An 18,155-nucleotide genomic window follows, 5' to 3' on the forward strand; every position below is an offset into this window, starting at 1 on the left:
TTTTTAAGCAATAGCCTGGTTTGTACTCATATACACTCTTAAGACTAGGACCTATCATGTCTTAACATTCCGGCTCCGTGAAAATGATGACAATCTTTCCTTCTACACTTGGTTTAATGTCATCCTGTGCATCACAATCCCAGTTGTGTTTTGTTTATTAGTGATGCTATCATCTTCTTTTGAAAATTAGGTATAAACTCTATGCTTACCAGATGACAGATCTTAGTGCTAAATTATATCCGTTTGCCAATCTTTTCTATGCCTTAGATTGGCATTGTTTGGAATAGAGTCATATTTAATTAGAAATGATTTGGATAGGTGACTGCCTGTCAGGCCTCACAGTTTTAGTAATGGGGAAATATAGTATTAGTTATTTAGTAGGAGAAAAATATTAAGTATTTTTCTACATGAGTACACGTTAGGGAATACTTTTTTTGCCTATGCTTATGATGAATTTTCTGTTTCCTTTCTAGTTAGTACTATAAGTTTGCACTTTAGTATACTGACTTAAATAACTCATAATTAGCTAAAAAGAGGCACAGCACTAAGAGAGAGTTGTCTGTAGTTCATCGACTTTCCAGCACGAGGTGGTCCCCCTGAGTGCACTGTGCTTCTGTTACTGATTCTAACTGTTGAATTTTTTTAAGAATAACATTTATATGTATTTATTTTTGTATATGCGTATGTGTATGGACAGGAGGTTAGAGGGCAACTTGAAGAAGTCAGTCCTCTCCTTCTCTCATGAGTCCCTGGGTTCATCAACCCATCAGGTTCTGGAGTAAGAGCCTTTACGACTGAGCCATCTCTCCAGCCCCATCTCACGACCTCAAACAGAATATAATTTAAGTACTTTATATGATGAAAACCATGTGGCAACATCAAATACTCCGGCTCAACAGTTCATAGATCTTTAATGCGTGAATGAGTACTGTTCGACATAGCTTAGTTACTGTTTGTTTGCACTTGCTAATTCACTGTAAGAGTTAGTTCTGATAATAACTCACTATGATAATTACTTCGGATAACAATTTGAATGTGTCATTAAGAACTGTCTTAATGAACATCTGTGAAAATGTCAGAAAATCAGGAGATGATTTTCTTTTTTTAAGTTCTTTTAAAAATAAAATATTAGTACTTCAAGGACTTGCAAATAAAAAGTAAAATTAGCCAGATTCAGAAGTCCGCAGACATGTTTATACACGTTTTTCTTTTTTTCTTAAGAACTAAATGTCTTAATTAAAATCTAATTGTGGCTTTCCTCCTAAAGGCCTCAAAGCTTCCCATGTCAATAATAATAGTAGGTGTGGGACCTGCAGAATTTGATGGTAAGTAGCAAGATTTCAGTGGTATTCTTGTACCATTACACTTCTGTCAGCTTGACCTGTGTAAAAGAGTGTGACTGCATTTATATAGAATGTTCTTTTAGGTATAAATATAGCTCAACTCGAATTAAGAACTGCCATTGGGTAAGACAACCCTCTCTCGTTTATACATTAATTGAACATTCACCTCTGGCCTTTTATCAGAGTTTGTACCTCAAAATCCTATGTGAGACTGACAGAGTAATAAATTGAGATTTGGTTCCTAAGGCAAAGAGCACTCTGGGGAAGCACATTTCGTGGGCAAAGTGTCGACAGCCTTTAAAGAACAGTGATAAATTAATGAATCGTTATGTTGCAAGCAGAAATATTAACATGCGCACAATATGCTAATTGAATGTGATTCCAGCCTCTGGCTAGTTGATAGAATTATCTTTATAAACAAAGCAATCCACCATGGGAGAGAACCGTCCAGAAGCAGTGATTTGATTATATGGACGGATACTGGACAAGCTGGCTGAGGCTCAGCCTTTCAAAGGCCAGTTAAGCTACAGCCTTTTCTGTAACTAGTGACCTGAGCAAACATCTCTAAAGATGGTTTGTTACTGGTCACCTGGCTAATTCCCTTTAGGGGACACTATGGAACTGTAATTGGTCGGCAGCATTAGCATCTATATGGTTAGTTATATTTACTAAGAGTGGCCACTTATTTAGCTTGAGACTTGGTCTTCCTATTTCTAAAGCCCAAGTCTTTTAGTCCTGACTGCTGCTGGGTCTGCTACTTTTTGCTCTGGTCATTCACATCTGACTAGACATGCACGGCCTCTTTAGAGTTGCAAAGGCTATGACATCGTCTTCATGCTTTGACTCATGATAATCTGCATTGGCCAGTGATGGCAGATTGTGATTCCCAATATCCACCAACTGCAAGCTAAAATAGCGGACAGGTTCTCCTCTGGCATGTGTTGCTCAGTCTTGTAATGGTGTATCTACCACTCACGGGTACGTGGCAGTCTGCCAGACCTGATGGAGGTCTCATTGGTCAGCTTTTGTTAAAAACAGTTGGCCAAGCAATGTCTCGATCTCATTGAAACATTTTTCATGCTAAAATAGAAACTAGGTGTTGCAGGACCCTAACTCCACTGATACAAGCATGCAAAGCCACTGGCCCTTGCTGGTTTCAATTTCTGTCCATGTCCTTTCCTGTAGATTGGCACAGTAGTACTTGGGCACTACCCTCACTCCAAATCCAAAGCTACTTCTTGTCCCTATTTGATCCCAGTAAATTTGTAGGGGACCGGGAAGTGCTAAGTCATCACTTCTCTACTCGATCTCCAGAACTAACTAAAGGAAAATACAGAGGAATTAGTCAGACCAACCGGTTAAAGAATACATTTCAACCTGTAGATAAGAACAGACTTGCCATCGTTTGATGGCTCCGACTCTCTTCCTAAGCTTCCCTGCTAAGTTTCTTTGGAGCATTAACTGCCCTGAAACACTGTATTTCCTCAGAGACAAGCCGTCCCTGCTCTGAGAGGCAGATGTCCCTTGGAGTCCAGCAACATTCTGGGGAGTAGTCGTAGTGCCTCAAGGATGCATGAGAGAAGTCTGTAGACAGAAAAGGAGCGTGGCTTCTTGCTAGACTCTCCCAACTCATAGAAATCAGAGTGCCATTATTCTCTGAAAAATATCAGTATGGAGTTGGGGTCCCGAAACACCTAGTTTCTATTTTAGCATGGAAAAAGTTTCAGTGAGATCGAGACATTGCCTGGCCAACTGTTTTTAAAGAGCATACCTAGGAATAAGGCACTGGCCATATTGTTGGTAGAACACACCTTTTAGAAAATTAAGGAATATACTATGTATACAGGCAAATCTGTTAATCATAATTACTAGTAAGGCTTCAGCCAAAACATTGACTCATAAACATTATGTAAAAAGACAAACTGAAAACAATGTTTTCCAACCTAAATTCATTGCAGGGACTGGAGCAAAGAGTGCCATTGAGGATGGGGTTCTAACTGAGTGGCGCCCTAATTTGAGGGGCCTCTTTGGAGTCTGCTGATTGTTCTGTGTGGGCAAAATGAACTTTCAGTAATAGAATTACACTTTAAGCTCAAGCCAGTTCACTCATACAATTAATTATTTAGAGAATTCTCACATCCAACTTAATAAACTCTGGGAAATGTTTATAATTGCAGCATCAGACACCAGCAGCTGCTCTCTTTGGACAGTGTTTGTGAATACCAGCTGTGGCAGCCAACGTTGAAATCATTTCTCAACTAACAGAATTATTGTCCTTCACACAAACCATATTTTAGTCGGGACCCGAATAAATGCCACTTTTTTCTTTTGCAGTTATCTATAAAGTAAACCCTGGGCAGTGTGGGCTTGAAATGTCAGCAAGAATGAGGTTCAATGTGAAGATCATAATCGTGGCTGTTTCTTAAATTAGAAAAACATTAAAATGGATGGATCAGCACCACAAGCCCATTCAGTCATTTAGGCACAAACCCATGTTTAGATTCTGTAGGATGGTAAGCAGGATGGGAAGACAGGATCAGAGAGTGCTCCCCAATGCACTGACTCCTCTCACTTCCAGAGGCCATGACATCTGGCTGTTTGGAGAAAACTGTTAAAAAAAAAAATGAAGATTGCAGCCACTTCCCTGTTAACTTCATGGGGTGCGCTATTGCACACATATATAGTGATTTCCTAGTTTACATGGTTCTACTTTACTACATTGTATTCAATTAATGACTGTATTTCTTTTTCAAGCAATGGTTGAATTGGATGGAGATGATGTAAGAGTTTCCTCCAGAGGGAAATATGCTGAAAGAGATATTGTACAGGTAAGAACTTAAATAAACATTATTGGTCTCCTTGGTTGTGAAGAACCCATGTCTACCTGATATATAAAGAAGCAACAGGAATTGCAATTAGGTGTGCTGGCTTCTGTTAGTTGAGTTGGTTCCTTCTCTATGAGGTATACGTTAAATAACCAGTGCTTTTCACTTAAGTAAAATTGCTCTTTCCTTTGTCTCAGGCTCACTATTTGTAGAGTACAGGTATCAATAATTATCTTTTCCTAATCTACTTTTACGAGAAATTTTCGTCATGGTCTTTAGTAAAACAGGAAGCTATAAATATATTCGTCTTCGCGTAGATGGACCATTTAAAAACATGATATATGCAAAAATAAACTGTTTCATAAAACATTTAAAAATTATAGCCATTGTTAGAATTTTCTCAGATTATGGTTGGAAAAATGAAAATGTGTGTGTTAAAACTATATATAAAAATGAGCTGAACATAAATGTATTTATGACACATGGCATACAAATGATATATAATCTACAAATTTTACATGAAAAAAAAATGTTGGAGAAAAAAATACTAAATACTGCCTGCTGATTGGGAAGTAAGAAGAAAAAAACAATCAGTTAAAAACTGTCACTGAAAGAAGGAATTTAATTCAACCAAATTTATGCATGCTTTTACTTAAGAGTGTGCATCTCTTAAGATGCAAAAGAGGAGGAATTTTGTGATATATACCTTTTTGAGTAGCCAACAGTTAAAAGTCTCAGTACCATTTAAGGATGTGATATACACATTTTATGGGCACAAACAATGGGCATCAGTATTATTTCTAAATAATTTCCTGTATACTTACTGCTAATGTAACTACTGTAAAAAAGAAAAAAAAAAAAAAAAGAAGAAGAATTTGGCACCCTACAGAATTGGGTGCAAATTCTAACTTGTGATAACTTGGGCAAACTAAGTTTCTATGTTCTGAGAGATAAGCTGCCTTGTGAAGTGAAGCAAGACAATCTACATAAATTATGTCCCTGAAGTCCATCCAGGAGTACCAACTAAATTTAGGATGACTATGGAGAGAAAAAATGCCATAAGTTGATAAGTAAAAGGACCATGCTGTCTCTCTGTGATAGAGGACTTGCGTGCTAAACTCTATTGAGCTTGATTTCCAGCAATACAATAATGAAATAATAATAATACTAATTATTAGCAATACTAATTTGAAATACCAATACCAAAAGGATTTTAAATTACTCCTCCGAAATCAATAAAATTACATCTTAACAGAGAGACGATTTCACAATTATTGTTCTAAGAGATGAATAAATATGATTTAAACTTCTCTACAAGGCATAATGTAAAAAGCACAAACACATATAGTAGATGATCCAGCCCAAAGTACCTCAGGAAGAGGCCGTGGGGATGCCATCTATTTAAGTGGATCATGGTGCTCATCTCCAAAATTAGACACATAATTATTCGCCTTAACCTCATCATCATAATTATGGGTCCAAGTTATTTTACTTTACCTAAGAGCTCCACATAATGTCCAGCCTACACTTTCCAAAAAAAAAAAAAAAATCAAATCACTGAAGGGAAACTTATCTGCGAAGGACTTCAGGATGTGCTCTGTTGCCATGACAATGCTTCTTTATAAAATCAACAAGGGAATCTCATAGCTTGTTCCATCCAAATGAATGCTTAAGAGAAGCAACACAGCATTATCCCTGAGGAATCAAGGTTGCTCACCTCACCAAAACTTCTTTTTAAAGGACCATTACATTATGCTGTTACCACAAAACCATACCTATTGACATTTGTGAAAATAAGAACTGCCGTGTCTCTCAATAGACTGATGGCAAGGGGACATATACTGACTGAGATTGGGGCCCAAGGGTCCATGAAAGCTGCTCTTCTAAGCTCTTCTGTTGTCTGCCGAGTCCAAGCTTTTTTGTCTTTGATCTTCTCTGAGGTTGTAGCACGCATAATACTCTGTGTCCCATTGGCCTAAGTTCACTCAAATACAAGTTACCGTATATAGAGAAATATCCTCTTCTTGAAAGTCCTAGTTTCTGAGGCAAGTCTATCATGCCTGTGGCACTGGGATTTCCAGAGAATTCAATCAAACACACCTTGGAGAGACAGGGAAACACTCAAGATTTGCCACATTAAACCCCTATCGTAAGGATGAAGGAGTCTTAGAGATACTAAACAAGAAATTGACATGTACCACGGAATTAGGAGCCTCCCCCCCCACTGGGGGGGGCACATCCTTTCTTACATCTCTGAATAAGGAGGGGCTTTATATACTCTTCTAATTTCACAGAGAAGTTCCTAAATTCATCCTTGTAAGATGTGAGCAACGTGGCCATGTACATTCCCATCATACCCATGAGTCATCTCTCCTTACCACTTTGAATCACATTAGGGGTCTGCCATCAAAGGTCTTCATGCTCTGCTGAAATATTTGTAGATTAGTTACTAACATTAGTTACTTATCCTTCGGCGTTGCAGACAGTAGGATAGTATTTTGTATCTTCCATTGTTCAAAAACAACAACAACAACAACAACAAAAAAAAAAAACCACAAGTCCGACAAGCCAGTAAAATAGCATCAGAAGACAAATTAAGTGCTGTGTAGGCTCTGGTTTTCTCGCAATCCCTTTTACTCTTTAGCTAATCAAGTTATCAGCTATGTTACTAATAAATCCTCAGGTTTCCCCAGGTTGGGAAATTGAAAGCTGTGTCTTACAGGATGTAGGTGACATTCCGCTGGAAGCTGGGGTTAGTAGTTTGAGCTTTTCTTACATTGTTAGTTAATATGCAGCTTCTGCATTTGCACAGAATGATATCTGAGTCTGTTACATGCTCTGTGTGCTAGGCAGGCTAAGACCCGCAGCATTTCATCATTGACCCCTTAGTTAACATTATGACAGACACTTGATTACTGTTTTTTTTTTTTTTAAGTAAATCTCAGTTCAGTTATTTCTTGCCCGTAATCCCCAGCTAATGAGAAGTGAAAGCCAGGAACTAGACACAGTCCTAAAATGTCTTAGACAACTCTTCACAGGTCATCTGAGCCACATAAACAGCTCCACAGCCTGACCTCAGTTTTCCTCTTTTGCTAAACACACTCAAAACCACATTCTATCTGTCATTGCAGTACATATTTTCCCAGTGCTTCCTTCTAGTCTACCTTGTCATTTACCTGGGTCACTTTTCACTGGTGCAGGCAGAAGTCCTCTGCCTTGAATTGTGTCCCTCCCACTTTCTTTCACTCCACTCCCTTCCATATAAAACAACTATGATCCAAGAGGGAGAGTTAAGTAAGCCCCACAGTTATTTTGGCTAATAAATCAAGTTCTGATTCCGAGGCTTGCCTTCTATTATAATATATCTCTCTACATAAGTTTAAAATTCTAAAGATGATCAGCTATCTTTCCACATAACTATAGAACATGACATGTGAGAGTCAGAGCTAACAATGACTGGTGCTGGCCACTGTGATTCGGCCTTGCTAAGTTAAGCTTTCTAAGCTTCAGCTTCCTCTTCAGTCAAATCAAAATAACGATAAAGCCCCTGCGAAATTAAACAAGATAGGACATTTATTCCCTTAGCAGAAAACATCTCATGGCTCAGTACCAGTGCACTGATAGCAGTGCATGTACTTGTCAGTAACCATACTGGCACCATGTGATGGGAAGACATTTTGTGTGTCTTTATTTTATAGTAGCTATCCTTTGATTTGACTGTCTTATGTATAATTATATCCCATTTACCAGAAGACTCAATCTTGTATTTTCAAGATGAGTTCCTATGGTGCTTATTTCCATAGGTCAGTATATGCAAAGGGTGCTTGTTGTGCTACGGCTTGGCCCTTGCATTTAATGCAGTGCTATTCTTCTTGGCTACATGCAACTGCTGGCCAGCCTATCATTTCCTTTGAAAAAAATTTAAATTATATTTTCCATTAAAAGGAACATAATAGCCTTGAAGTCTTAGACTTGAAAACTCACTAATGGAGTTCTGCACTGTAGAGAAATCAAACACAATTGAGTAGACAGTAACTAAAAGCCAATTTGCCCGAACACAAATTTGTTTTCATAGATAGACAGACAAAACCATCCATCAGAGCGGCCATAAAGAATGTCCCTTTACTCTGGAGCCACTACATAGGGGAAGAGTTGAAAGGAAGACGTGGAACTCCACACATACTGAGCAGAATACGTCCCCTGTGTTCGCTATTACTAGGTTAAGTCAGCACACTATGGATAGTGCTGCCTGATGGACCATCTAGAGACTGCCATATCCAGGGATCCATCCCATAATCAGCCTCCAAACGCTGACATCATTGCATACACTAGCAAGATTTTGCTGAAAGGACCCTGATATAGCTGTCTCTTGTGAGACTATGCCGGGGCCTAGCAAACACAGAAGTGGATGCTCACAGTCAACTATTGGATGGATCACAGGGCCCCCAATGGAGGAGCTAGAGAAAGTACCCAAGGAGCTAAAGGGATCTGCAATGCTATAGGTGGAACAACAATATGAACTAACCAGTACCCCGGAGCTCTTGACTCTAGCTGCATATGTATCAAAAGATGGCCTAGTTGGCCATCACTGGAAAGAGAGGCCCATTGGACTTGCAAACTTTATATGCCCCAGTACAGGGGGATGCCAGGGCCAAAAAGTGGGAGTGGATGGGTAGGGGAGTTGGGGGGGAGAGGGTATGGGGGACTTTTGGGATAGCATTGGAAATGTAAATGAGGAAAATACCTAATTAAAAAAAAAAAAGGAGTCCGAGTTCAGAGATGACAGAGCGCCTTCACCATATGTGGGGACTGGTTTTTTTTTTTTTTTTTGCTTTATTATTTGCTTTATTATTTTTTTTAACCAAATGTCCCTCGCTGCAGTGTTCAGAAATGAGAGATTAAATAACAGAAGAGAGGGTGATCTGAGTGGTAAATTGTCAGGGTAGGAGGATAGGTGCAAAACAGCTAAAGGATATTTTGCCCTGAGAACTGTCAAGTTGATTTGACAAGAGGTAGTGACAGTGGGGAGTTGTTGGCATTTCCCTGCTGGCTGATAGTGTACCTGGCCACAAGACTGAGAACAGATGCCCTTTGGGGAAACACTTAGATAATTCAGGATTAGCAAGTAGAAAGTTCTCATACTTTTGCCCTACTCTCAACATACTTCTGTTATGAGTAAAAACCTGTTGGTAACATTGACTTTCTCTGATAGGGCTCTCCGCTGGGGCTCAGGTGGCATGTCAAAGAGTTAGAAGTGATGGATACCTCCTCCAGGGATAAGCATCCTAGGTTTATTTGGTTGTTGTTTTATTCATTGTATATCAACAGGCACAGAAGAGAAGAAGAACTCTAGGTATGGTGATTTTATTATTCTGATAGTTCTAGAATAGAACAAGACTCTCAAAAAGAAGCTGAAGTAAAAGAGCCTAAGAAAATACAGAAGAAGCTGGTATAAGACACACAAAACCGTTTGTTTGCATGCTCAGGAAAACACAAAACTGGAAGTCAAAATACATATGGAAAGGACCTGTAGAGGGGTGTGTGTGTGTGTGTGTGTGTGATTATAAAAATTAAAAGGATAAAATTAAAAGAAAAAAGCACCGACATAATATTATGAAACAAAGAACCAGCAAAGATACCTTTGAGCCCATTTTCTGTGGGCCATCTATTGCTGGGCACACAGCCCATTCTTAAGCATATTTTGTTTTCCCAATGAGACTCCCTCGGGGAAGACAATATTTTTGTTTGCGAGGTTATCAGTTAAGGATAGCTTCTAGATTAAGGATGGAAGCCTTTGTCCACGGCTTCTTTCTGCTCTAGGACACCACCTGGTGTTGACCCGTGCAAGCCCGTGCATATGTCAGCAGTCTCTAAGTTCATGAGGGGAGGTAAGGAGGAATGGGGGGGGTGGTGGTGGAGGAGGAGCAGAGAGAGAGAGAGAACCCAGCAATCAGGATACATTGTATGGGGGGGGGAGTACATTTTCAATAAAATAGAAATAGAAAGACAATACCAATAGAGCATGTGGTGAATTAAGTTGCATGCATAGCTATACATACATAACAAATAGAGCGTGCACAAGAAAGCCCATGCCAATGAAAACATATTTTTATCTTTAAAGGGAGAGAGAGAGAGATGCAGAGAGAGGGGGGGGAAGAGAAAGACAGAAAGAAAGAAAGAAATCTATCTTACAGTGCTTGCTAAAAAGCTTAAAACTTTTTTAATTAAAAAATTAAATTCTGTGAATTATTGATTTAGATTAAATGAAAGAAAAAAACAGAGCTAACGTTGTTTTTTACACCTTTAAGTTTTTGTTTACACCATCATTTTGCCTTTAGTGAAGTGATGTGACTTTGCAAAAGTCATGCCCTCCCATTCTCCCCGACCTGAAGAAGGTTGTACCCACTGTGAGCTCTCTCCTGTCCTGGCTTAGCCTTCCGGGGTGAGCGATTCCCTTCTGTCTATCACATGTCTGACAGCTGAGGAAGAGGTTTGGAGGAGCAGAGTAAAAGTGATTATCTTCACTCCCATCAAAATTACACCTGCTCTTTAGTTTCCTATAAGTTTAACTTGCTTTCTTTGTAGCAGCTGGATTGTTTTAAGTGTACAAATAACAGTCGTATTCTTAAAGTACATTTTGAATAACAGCTTCCACGCAAAGCAAGTTTTCACAATAAGTTTGTCACAGTTACATTACAATATGAAAAAGGAATGTTCTTGGTGTCTCTGGAAGAAATACATTTATATAAACTTTCAAATACTATATGCAGAAATTATTCTATATCCTAAATTAATGTCTTCCCTCTTCATTTTATTTCAAGGCCGAATGATTAATGTGCTTATAAACTAGCCACATCCTGAATTATTTCAATCGTTTCCAAGTTGCTTCAAGAATTATTCCTTATAGAGAAATTGAACTGTTATGCTCAGCAATGCTGTGTTTATTAACTAAGTTACTGTTCCAAATGACAATGGACCCAGACAGTCTCTTGGCAGAGCACATGGGGAAGAGCTGATAAAGACCGCTGTGTAATTGCTAGATAAAGGCAAAGCAGCGACCTTTAAATATGAAAATAATTATAGCATTTCAATAAGAACGATTCCAACTTCTCACGCTGAGATCTTTTGCTTTCCCAAATAACACATATATAGCAAACATATACTGCCTCTGTGTACAGGGATCCAAGTTCCCATCATAGGTACTATGTGTTTTTCCTGTTTAATAGTCCTGGTGTGATGTTCTCATAACAATTAAAAATACCGTGTTTAGGACTCCTTAATCATGCGAGCTATTTTCTATGTGGAAAGGTATAAGATTTGTTCCATGTTCTACATTAATTAACTTTTATATCAAAACTGTATTAAGCATGTACTAACACAACTTGACAGGAAAATAAGATCCATAAAGGTTAAATGCCCCCTGGTGTTGGGCATCAGTTAGGAAGTACCCCCAAAGAATGACACAAGAGCCAACAGGGAGAGAATTGCATCCCCTTTGCTAAAGCACACATTATGAAGATGAGATAATGATTGCTGTAATAGTCAGCTGTAGTGACAAATATATTTTAAAGGTAGGATGTGTATCATTCGTACTGTTACTCGGGGCATTTGTGATTCTCCTTGTTGCTATGACAAAATACTCAGACAAAAAGCAAGTATGAGGAGGAGAGGATGCATTTGGCTTATAGTTTAGGTCACTTTCATCACTGATGGAAGCCGGGCAAGGAATCCAAGTAGGGATTCTGCCTGCTGGCTCAGTGTTGGGGGTCACTCAGTTAGCTTTCCCCTACAGCCTAGGAATGAATGGTACCGCCCACAGCGGGATGGGTCCATCCACATTCATCATCAATCAAGAAATTCCTTTACAGACATGGCCGAGGGCCAATCTTATTTGGGAAATCCTTCATCTGAGACTCCCTCAGATAGCTCTAGGTTGAGTCAAGTTGGCTGCTGAAACTGAATGTAAGCCAGGGGTGGTAATGCACACCTGATATCCCAATACTGTCTGAAGCACCAGGACATGATCAAGAATTTGAAGCCATATTTAGGCGACATAGTGAGATCCTGTCTCGAAAACCACTCATAAAAATGAAATATTTTTAAAAAATTGTATGTGCTGATCTTGTATCTGTCACATTAATAGCTGAATGAAGGTTGTGGAGTAAATTTTTTTCCCCTCTGTTCTAGTTTGTGCCATTCAGGGATTATATTGACAGAAGTGGAAACCACATACTCAGCATGGCGAGACTGGCCAAAGATGTCTTAGCTGAGATTCCCGAGCAGTTCCTTTCCTACATGAGAGCCAGAGGAATCAAGCCATCACCCGCGCCCCCGCCGTACACCCCTCCTACACACGTGCTGCAGACGCAAATATGACCACGCCCAGATGCTGATGTCCCTCACACGCCAGTCGGAACTGCGAAGCCTGTGCTTTGATCCTGGTGCTCTGCTTTGAACCAGGGAATGAGACACTTTCTCAGTTTGGTTTCAGCAGTCCTGGAAAATGTGCTTTCTTGGATCCAAAATTACTTCTCTTCCTAAACCAAAACTGTAAATAGGGTTGTTGCATGAGCAACCGGGAAATTGTTTAAGATGCTTGAAGCAAAGTAGAGATGTCTTCTCTAATTTTTGAATATTTTTGTTTTTTTTTTTTTTGTTCTCGACGGAATAGTAAATTTCCAATGTATTATTGGGAAAAAGCACAAGCTACATTTTTAACACAAATGTTGTCCTTGACTGCTACATATATAGGCCAGCAGTCTCTGTGTCGATGTTTACACGTTAGTACTTTTTAAATTTCAATACTTTTATAACTGTTCTTAAGAGTAAGTTTTAAATATTGAATCCTTTGTCTTCTAAATTGCAATAGCTATAATCACAGGAGCAATATCTCTTTGAATGACTGTCTGGACATTCATGGTATGAATAAGGGAAGAGAAGGGGGTAGAATCTACTTAGTGATTTATATCCGTTTTGGCCAACAGTGGGAGTTTCAATTTATAAACAGATGTGGCCCTGTAATATGCATTTTTTCATGGACTTTGGGTTTAAATTTAGACTGCAGTCAATTTACCTTTCAAATGCCAACTAGAAGCAATGAACAGGCAAACATCGTGAACTGTTAATGCACAGAATATACTTTGTATAAAAACCACCATCCTTATAACACTATGATTTAGTGTGCAAAAACAAGACTATATAACTCCAAACCATGTAGCAGGTGTATTGAACTTTGTATGAAGTTATATCCTGTCTAGATATTTTGATTCAAAGGGATACTGGCTCTCTTGCTTGGGATTTATATTCTCACCCTTCCATCTTGCCTTCACGGGTTGCACAGGCTGGAGTCTCTTGTGAATTCTCAGTTCAACGTACACAACCCTGTGACTTAGCACACAACACGTTTGTGAAATAAACTTATTCCTCTGCCCCAACCTGCCTGTTTGTGAAATAACCCATCCCTCTACCCTGACCTGCCTGCTCACAACCAATTCTAAATAGTTTTCAATGTACAGTTTTTATACGAATTACAGTTTTTGTGAAGTTACGTCTACATTTCTTTAGAACAAATGGCCTTAAATTCTCACAGAATTCCTGGAAATGATTGTGAATTGCCTTCAAAATACAGAAATGTGGATTTATTTGTTGTTCCTTTTTTTGTGTCAACAGTGTGACTGCTTTCTAACCTCTCTGCCTCCCCCTCTTTGCTACTTGGATTATTCCTATTGTGTGTGCTCTTGCCACAACTTGGCCTATGGTGACTTTTATAAGCATGAAACTGTTTTACTGGAGAATATGCATAATCCTCATAGCTAACAGAGTCACAGTTACATAACTGTGATATGAATTGTCCATTTTTAAGTACCTATTAAAACATTTAAAAGGATAGCTGCCTTATGTGTATTTCCTAGGAGTGACGGAGTCTCATCATTTCCTTCGCTGATCTTAAACATGGATGCTGGTCTATTTTATGAGCCAACAGATTTTATAAGTTTACCTTCATTCTTCAATCCAAAAGACAGTGTTAAATACATTCAATATTTGTTCCTTCTTGTCAAACATCAGTTATTGTCCTTGTACTGACAAGAGTGAGGGACTCTTGTCTAAATGATAATGCACTCACATACCACAGGACAGGATTCCAGGGGTAAGATGATCTCTGATGGATCATCCTCATGGCTGAGAAGAATAACTGGGTCTCCATGTAAGACTGGGAAAGTCTTGTGTCCTTGTTGAGAATGAAGACAGCATTTATAATAGGATATCAAGATTCATGCAAAGCTGGACTCCAGCTCTCAGCTCTGGTGAAACATTTGCTGTAACCCCCTAATTTTTTTTTTTTGAGATGCTAGTAGGTATGCTGCAGTGGGAAATCCAAGAGACATGTTGCAGACTCAAAACGCATGTCAGCAGCTGCACAGGCAAACTGCACATCAAGGTGACTTATACCTTAGACACGAAGCTTCAGAACGGTGTGCCCGGAGAGAAAACTGTCAGAGCCATTACCACCAAACTGCTAGCCTTAAATTACTTACCATTTTCTCTGCGCAATGAACTCTCAGGCTACTGTTCCATTATTCCTACCACCTAGGTTCACAAGTTATGCTCTGTCAATTTCTATTGCTTCAAGCTACACAGACCTGTGCTTTTTCCTTTCCCATCCAGTGTGTCCAGATTCCCAGTCACAATGCTGAGCTCCGTCCTTAAGTTGTTGCATTGATAAGCAACTTACTAGAGCATCTTATGCCCCTCCCCTGAGGGAATATGACTTAAATGGCAGTCACTTTGGGAATGGGTGGTGCTGCCTGGAGATAGGGTTCAGGATGCCTAGCCATCCTATGGAGGAGATGTGTTAAGTGGAGGCTAGGCTGGCCCTCCAGACATGGGTTTGGAAGTCACAAATGCCACATGTTCCTCAGGATGTATGGTGATAAGATGGCTCTTGGGCCACAGATAATCTAGCTCTTGGGGTCCATTCCTGACATGAGGCCCATGGGATGTTATGTGTTTCTCAGACAGTACAGTGGGTAAGGTGGCAGACAGGTGTCTCTGAGTCTTCCCTTTTGTGGCCGTGTTCTTAAGATGTCAATTCGTCCCCAGATAGTGTGATGGATAGGGTGGCTGATGAATAGGAAGACAAGAAGACTGGCTCTGAGGGGTTGTGCTGGGGTCTGGCTTAGGGAATCTTACTTGTAATTATATACAGTCATGGATATGACAAATGGAATTGTTTGAACACAAATGAAAGTGTGTTACCCCACACTTTCTCATCAGGGCATCACCAATATCAACAAGTTACCATGCACTCATTTCCTAGGCTTTGGAGATATTCTACATTTTACCATAGAAAATGCAAACTTATTTAAAATTTTGTGGATTTAAATCTAAAGCAATAGTAGGACTGCCAGGACTTCGTGATTTTCTCATCAGGATGTTGCTCACTGATATAATCTCCATAAAATGGGACTGCTGGGCATTCATAATGAATTTAAACTGAGTTTATTTCATATAGATAAGAGTCACTCTTGAAGCCATGCATAGCATTGACCTTATAACTTAGGGGGACAGGTGAAGAAAAAAAGATGCTTAGAACTGACTTAAAAATGGTAACACCCCATCTCCCTCACCTTTCAAAACAAGTGAGTTAATAAGTTATAAGAATGATTTAGTTTTGTTTACAAAAAGAATCACCTTAATAATTCTTATATTTCACAGATAATTTTTGTTTGTCTTTCCTGCCACTCCCAAAATCTCCTACATCCTCCCCACCCAACCAAATCCATCCCCCTTCTCACCCTATCTCATTAGAAAACAAACAGGCATGTAAAAAGAAAATAAAGGAAGAAAAGTAATAATATGATAAAAGCAAACCTAAATAGGACAAAATAAACAAATAAATGGAGGGGGGCACAAAACAAAAAGCATAAGTAACACAGAGACTCACACATTTGCACACACAGACACACAAAGACTCAGAGACTCACACATTTGCACACACGGAAATCCCATACAGACATAAAACCAGAAACCATAATACATAAGCAAACTATCTAAGAGAAAAAAAATCAAAAATATCATTGAGTTTGTTTTGTGTTGACCTTCTACTGTTCTGCCCACCTCCTGCCCTTAAGTGTGGTTTGCATACTCAGGGAAAGTCTACTGAGTGGGGAAAACTGCTTTTTCCTTTACAAGCAGTTATCAATTGGAGATAGCTTCTAGGTTAGGGATAAGGGCTTGTGTCTACTTCCCTTCTCAGCATTGGGGAAATGATCTGGCTTGGATCTTGGCAGGCTCTGTGCATGCTGTCACGGTCTTTCTGAGTTTATATGTGTTAGCCCTGTTGCATCTAGAGGGTGTCTTTCCTTGGTGTCTTTCATCCCAATAGTCTCTTACGGTTTTTCTGCCTCCTCTTCCACATTAAATCCATGACCCTGGAAGCAGATGATGGAGGCATCCCATTTAGAAATGAGTGTTCCAAGGTCTTTTACTCTCTGTACCTTGTCCAGTGTGGCTCTCTCCATTTGTTTCCATATACTGCAGGCAGAAGTCTCTCTGATGATAACTGAACAAGACACTGATCTATGAGTATAGCAGAATGTTGTTAGGAGTTATTTGATTGCTACATTTCTTTAGCAGAACTGTTATCATTTGGCTTTCTCAAAGGTCTATGGACCATATAGGTTCTTGGTTGCCCAGCCAATGTTAGACATGAGTTCCAACTCATGAGCTGGGCCTTAAATCCAAGAAGATAGTGTTTGGTTGCGCCCATAACTGGTGCCACTATTGAACAAAGTTGCAAGATAACTTTGATTTATAACACTAAGTGCATCTTGCAGACAGGTCACCGTTCTAGATGGGAGGTTGTGTAGCTGAGTTGATGTTTGCCTTTCTACTCTGGTAGGATCCAGAGGACCTTACAGGACCTTGAAGACTAGTCTGTAGAGTTGGGGATCTAGGTTAGCATCAGCCTGACTTCTCCATGTTTAACAAGTTATGGAGGAACTGTCTTCAGCACGAAGGCCTTACCAGCATCTTGTGGAGAGCAACCAGTAGCTTTGCCAAAAGCATGGGTCGTTTGGGGTTTCTGTAGAGCCCCCTTCACCAACAACTCAGAGATTAGCTGTTCTGGGCACTGGAGGTTTTCTTTGGTGGTGAGGAGAGGTACTAGTTGAGACTTTGTCTCCCCCATTATTTGATGGTTGCATTTACAAGATAACTTTGATTTATAACATTAAGCACATCTTTCAAATCTTTAAAAAAAAAACTTTAAGATTTTAGTATATTCAAAGTATTAAACATTATTTACCTATTATTGCCAGTGATAAGAAGAAATAAATTCTACATTTGGGGTTTGGCTAACCTTAGATCACTTAGAGTTCTCAGTGAAGTCATGAAAAGACACAGCAAACATCACAGAAGAGCCTGCTTTTCCTTTGTTCAGAGACTACATATACACTTTTAAATGTATTTTTTATCAGCTGGCTCTTGAGGTTAGTCCCCAAGTGGAAGTCTTAAAAGATAATTAAAAATGATTTTAATTTTCATTCATTTTTTTCCTGAGGACACTTGGTATTTCATATCAATCATTTTAAATATAAATTCAAGGATTGCTTATTATGTTTGGTGTCTTTATAGGCTGTTTACAATAGCCCTACAAGTTTCAGGAAGAAAGTGTGGCTTACCAAGATGCCATTGCATTTGGTAGTCAAAGACCTGGATTTCCATCTCCATGGTCTAGAAATCTTATCCATCTGATGTGATATTTTCAAGGATCCTTAAAACATTCTTATGCTAGCCTCTCAAAGACAGATTTTGCATTCCCTGAAGTATGACTCCTTTAAGAGTCAGGTAGGTGGGATTAGTGGATGAACTTGAGCTATGAGAAGCACCCTCCGAAGGGTTGTACAAGTGAAACATCGCAGCTTCTCACTTACCAAAGCAGACTTGTCACCATTCTTCTTTCATGTCCAAACTCAGAGGATACAGG

General features: G+C 39.3%; 1 protein-coding gene across 5 annotated transcripts in view; it reads left to right on the plus strand.

Annotated features, from left to right (window-relative positions):
- Cpne8 (copine 8) overlaps window positions 1-12,822 on the plus strand; it is a 193,788-nt gene extending 180,966 nt beyond the window's left edge. For all 5 annotated transcript variants that reach the window (XM_021183655.3, XM_029469851.2, XM_029469850.2 and 2 more), the window contains 3 exons: window positions 1,268-1,325; window positions 4,098-4,171; window positions 12,356-12,822. In XM_021183655.3, coding sequence (XP_021039314.1) covers window positions 1,268-1,325; window positions 4,098-4,171; window positions 12,356-12,544 — 321 coding nt within the window. In that variant the 3' untranslated portion in view covers window positions 12,545-12,822. The remainder of the gene's footprint in view (window positions 1-1,267; window positions 1,326-4,097; window positions 4,172-12,355) is intronic.
- Window positions 12,823-18,155: the final 5,333 nt, after the last annotated feature.

The sequence above is a fragment of the Mus caroli genome, unplaced genomic scaffold (genome assembly GCF_978045245.1).
Source record: "Mus caroli unplaced genomic scaffold, Mus_caroli_1 scaffold_16, whole genome shotgun sequence".
Classification (NCBI taxonomy): domain Eukaryota; kingdom Metazoa; phylum Chordata; class Mammalia; order Rodentia; family Muridae; genus Mus; species Mus caroli.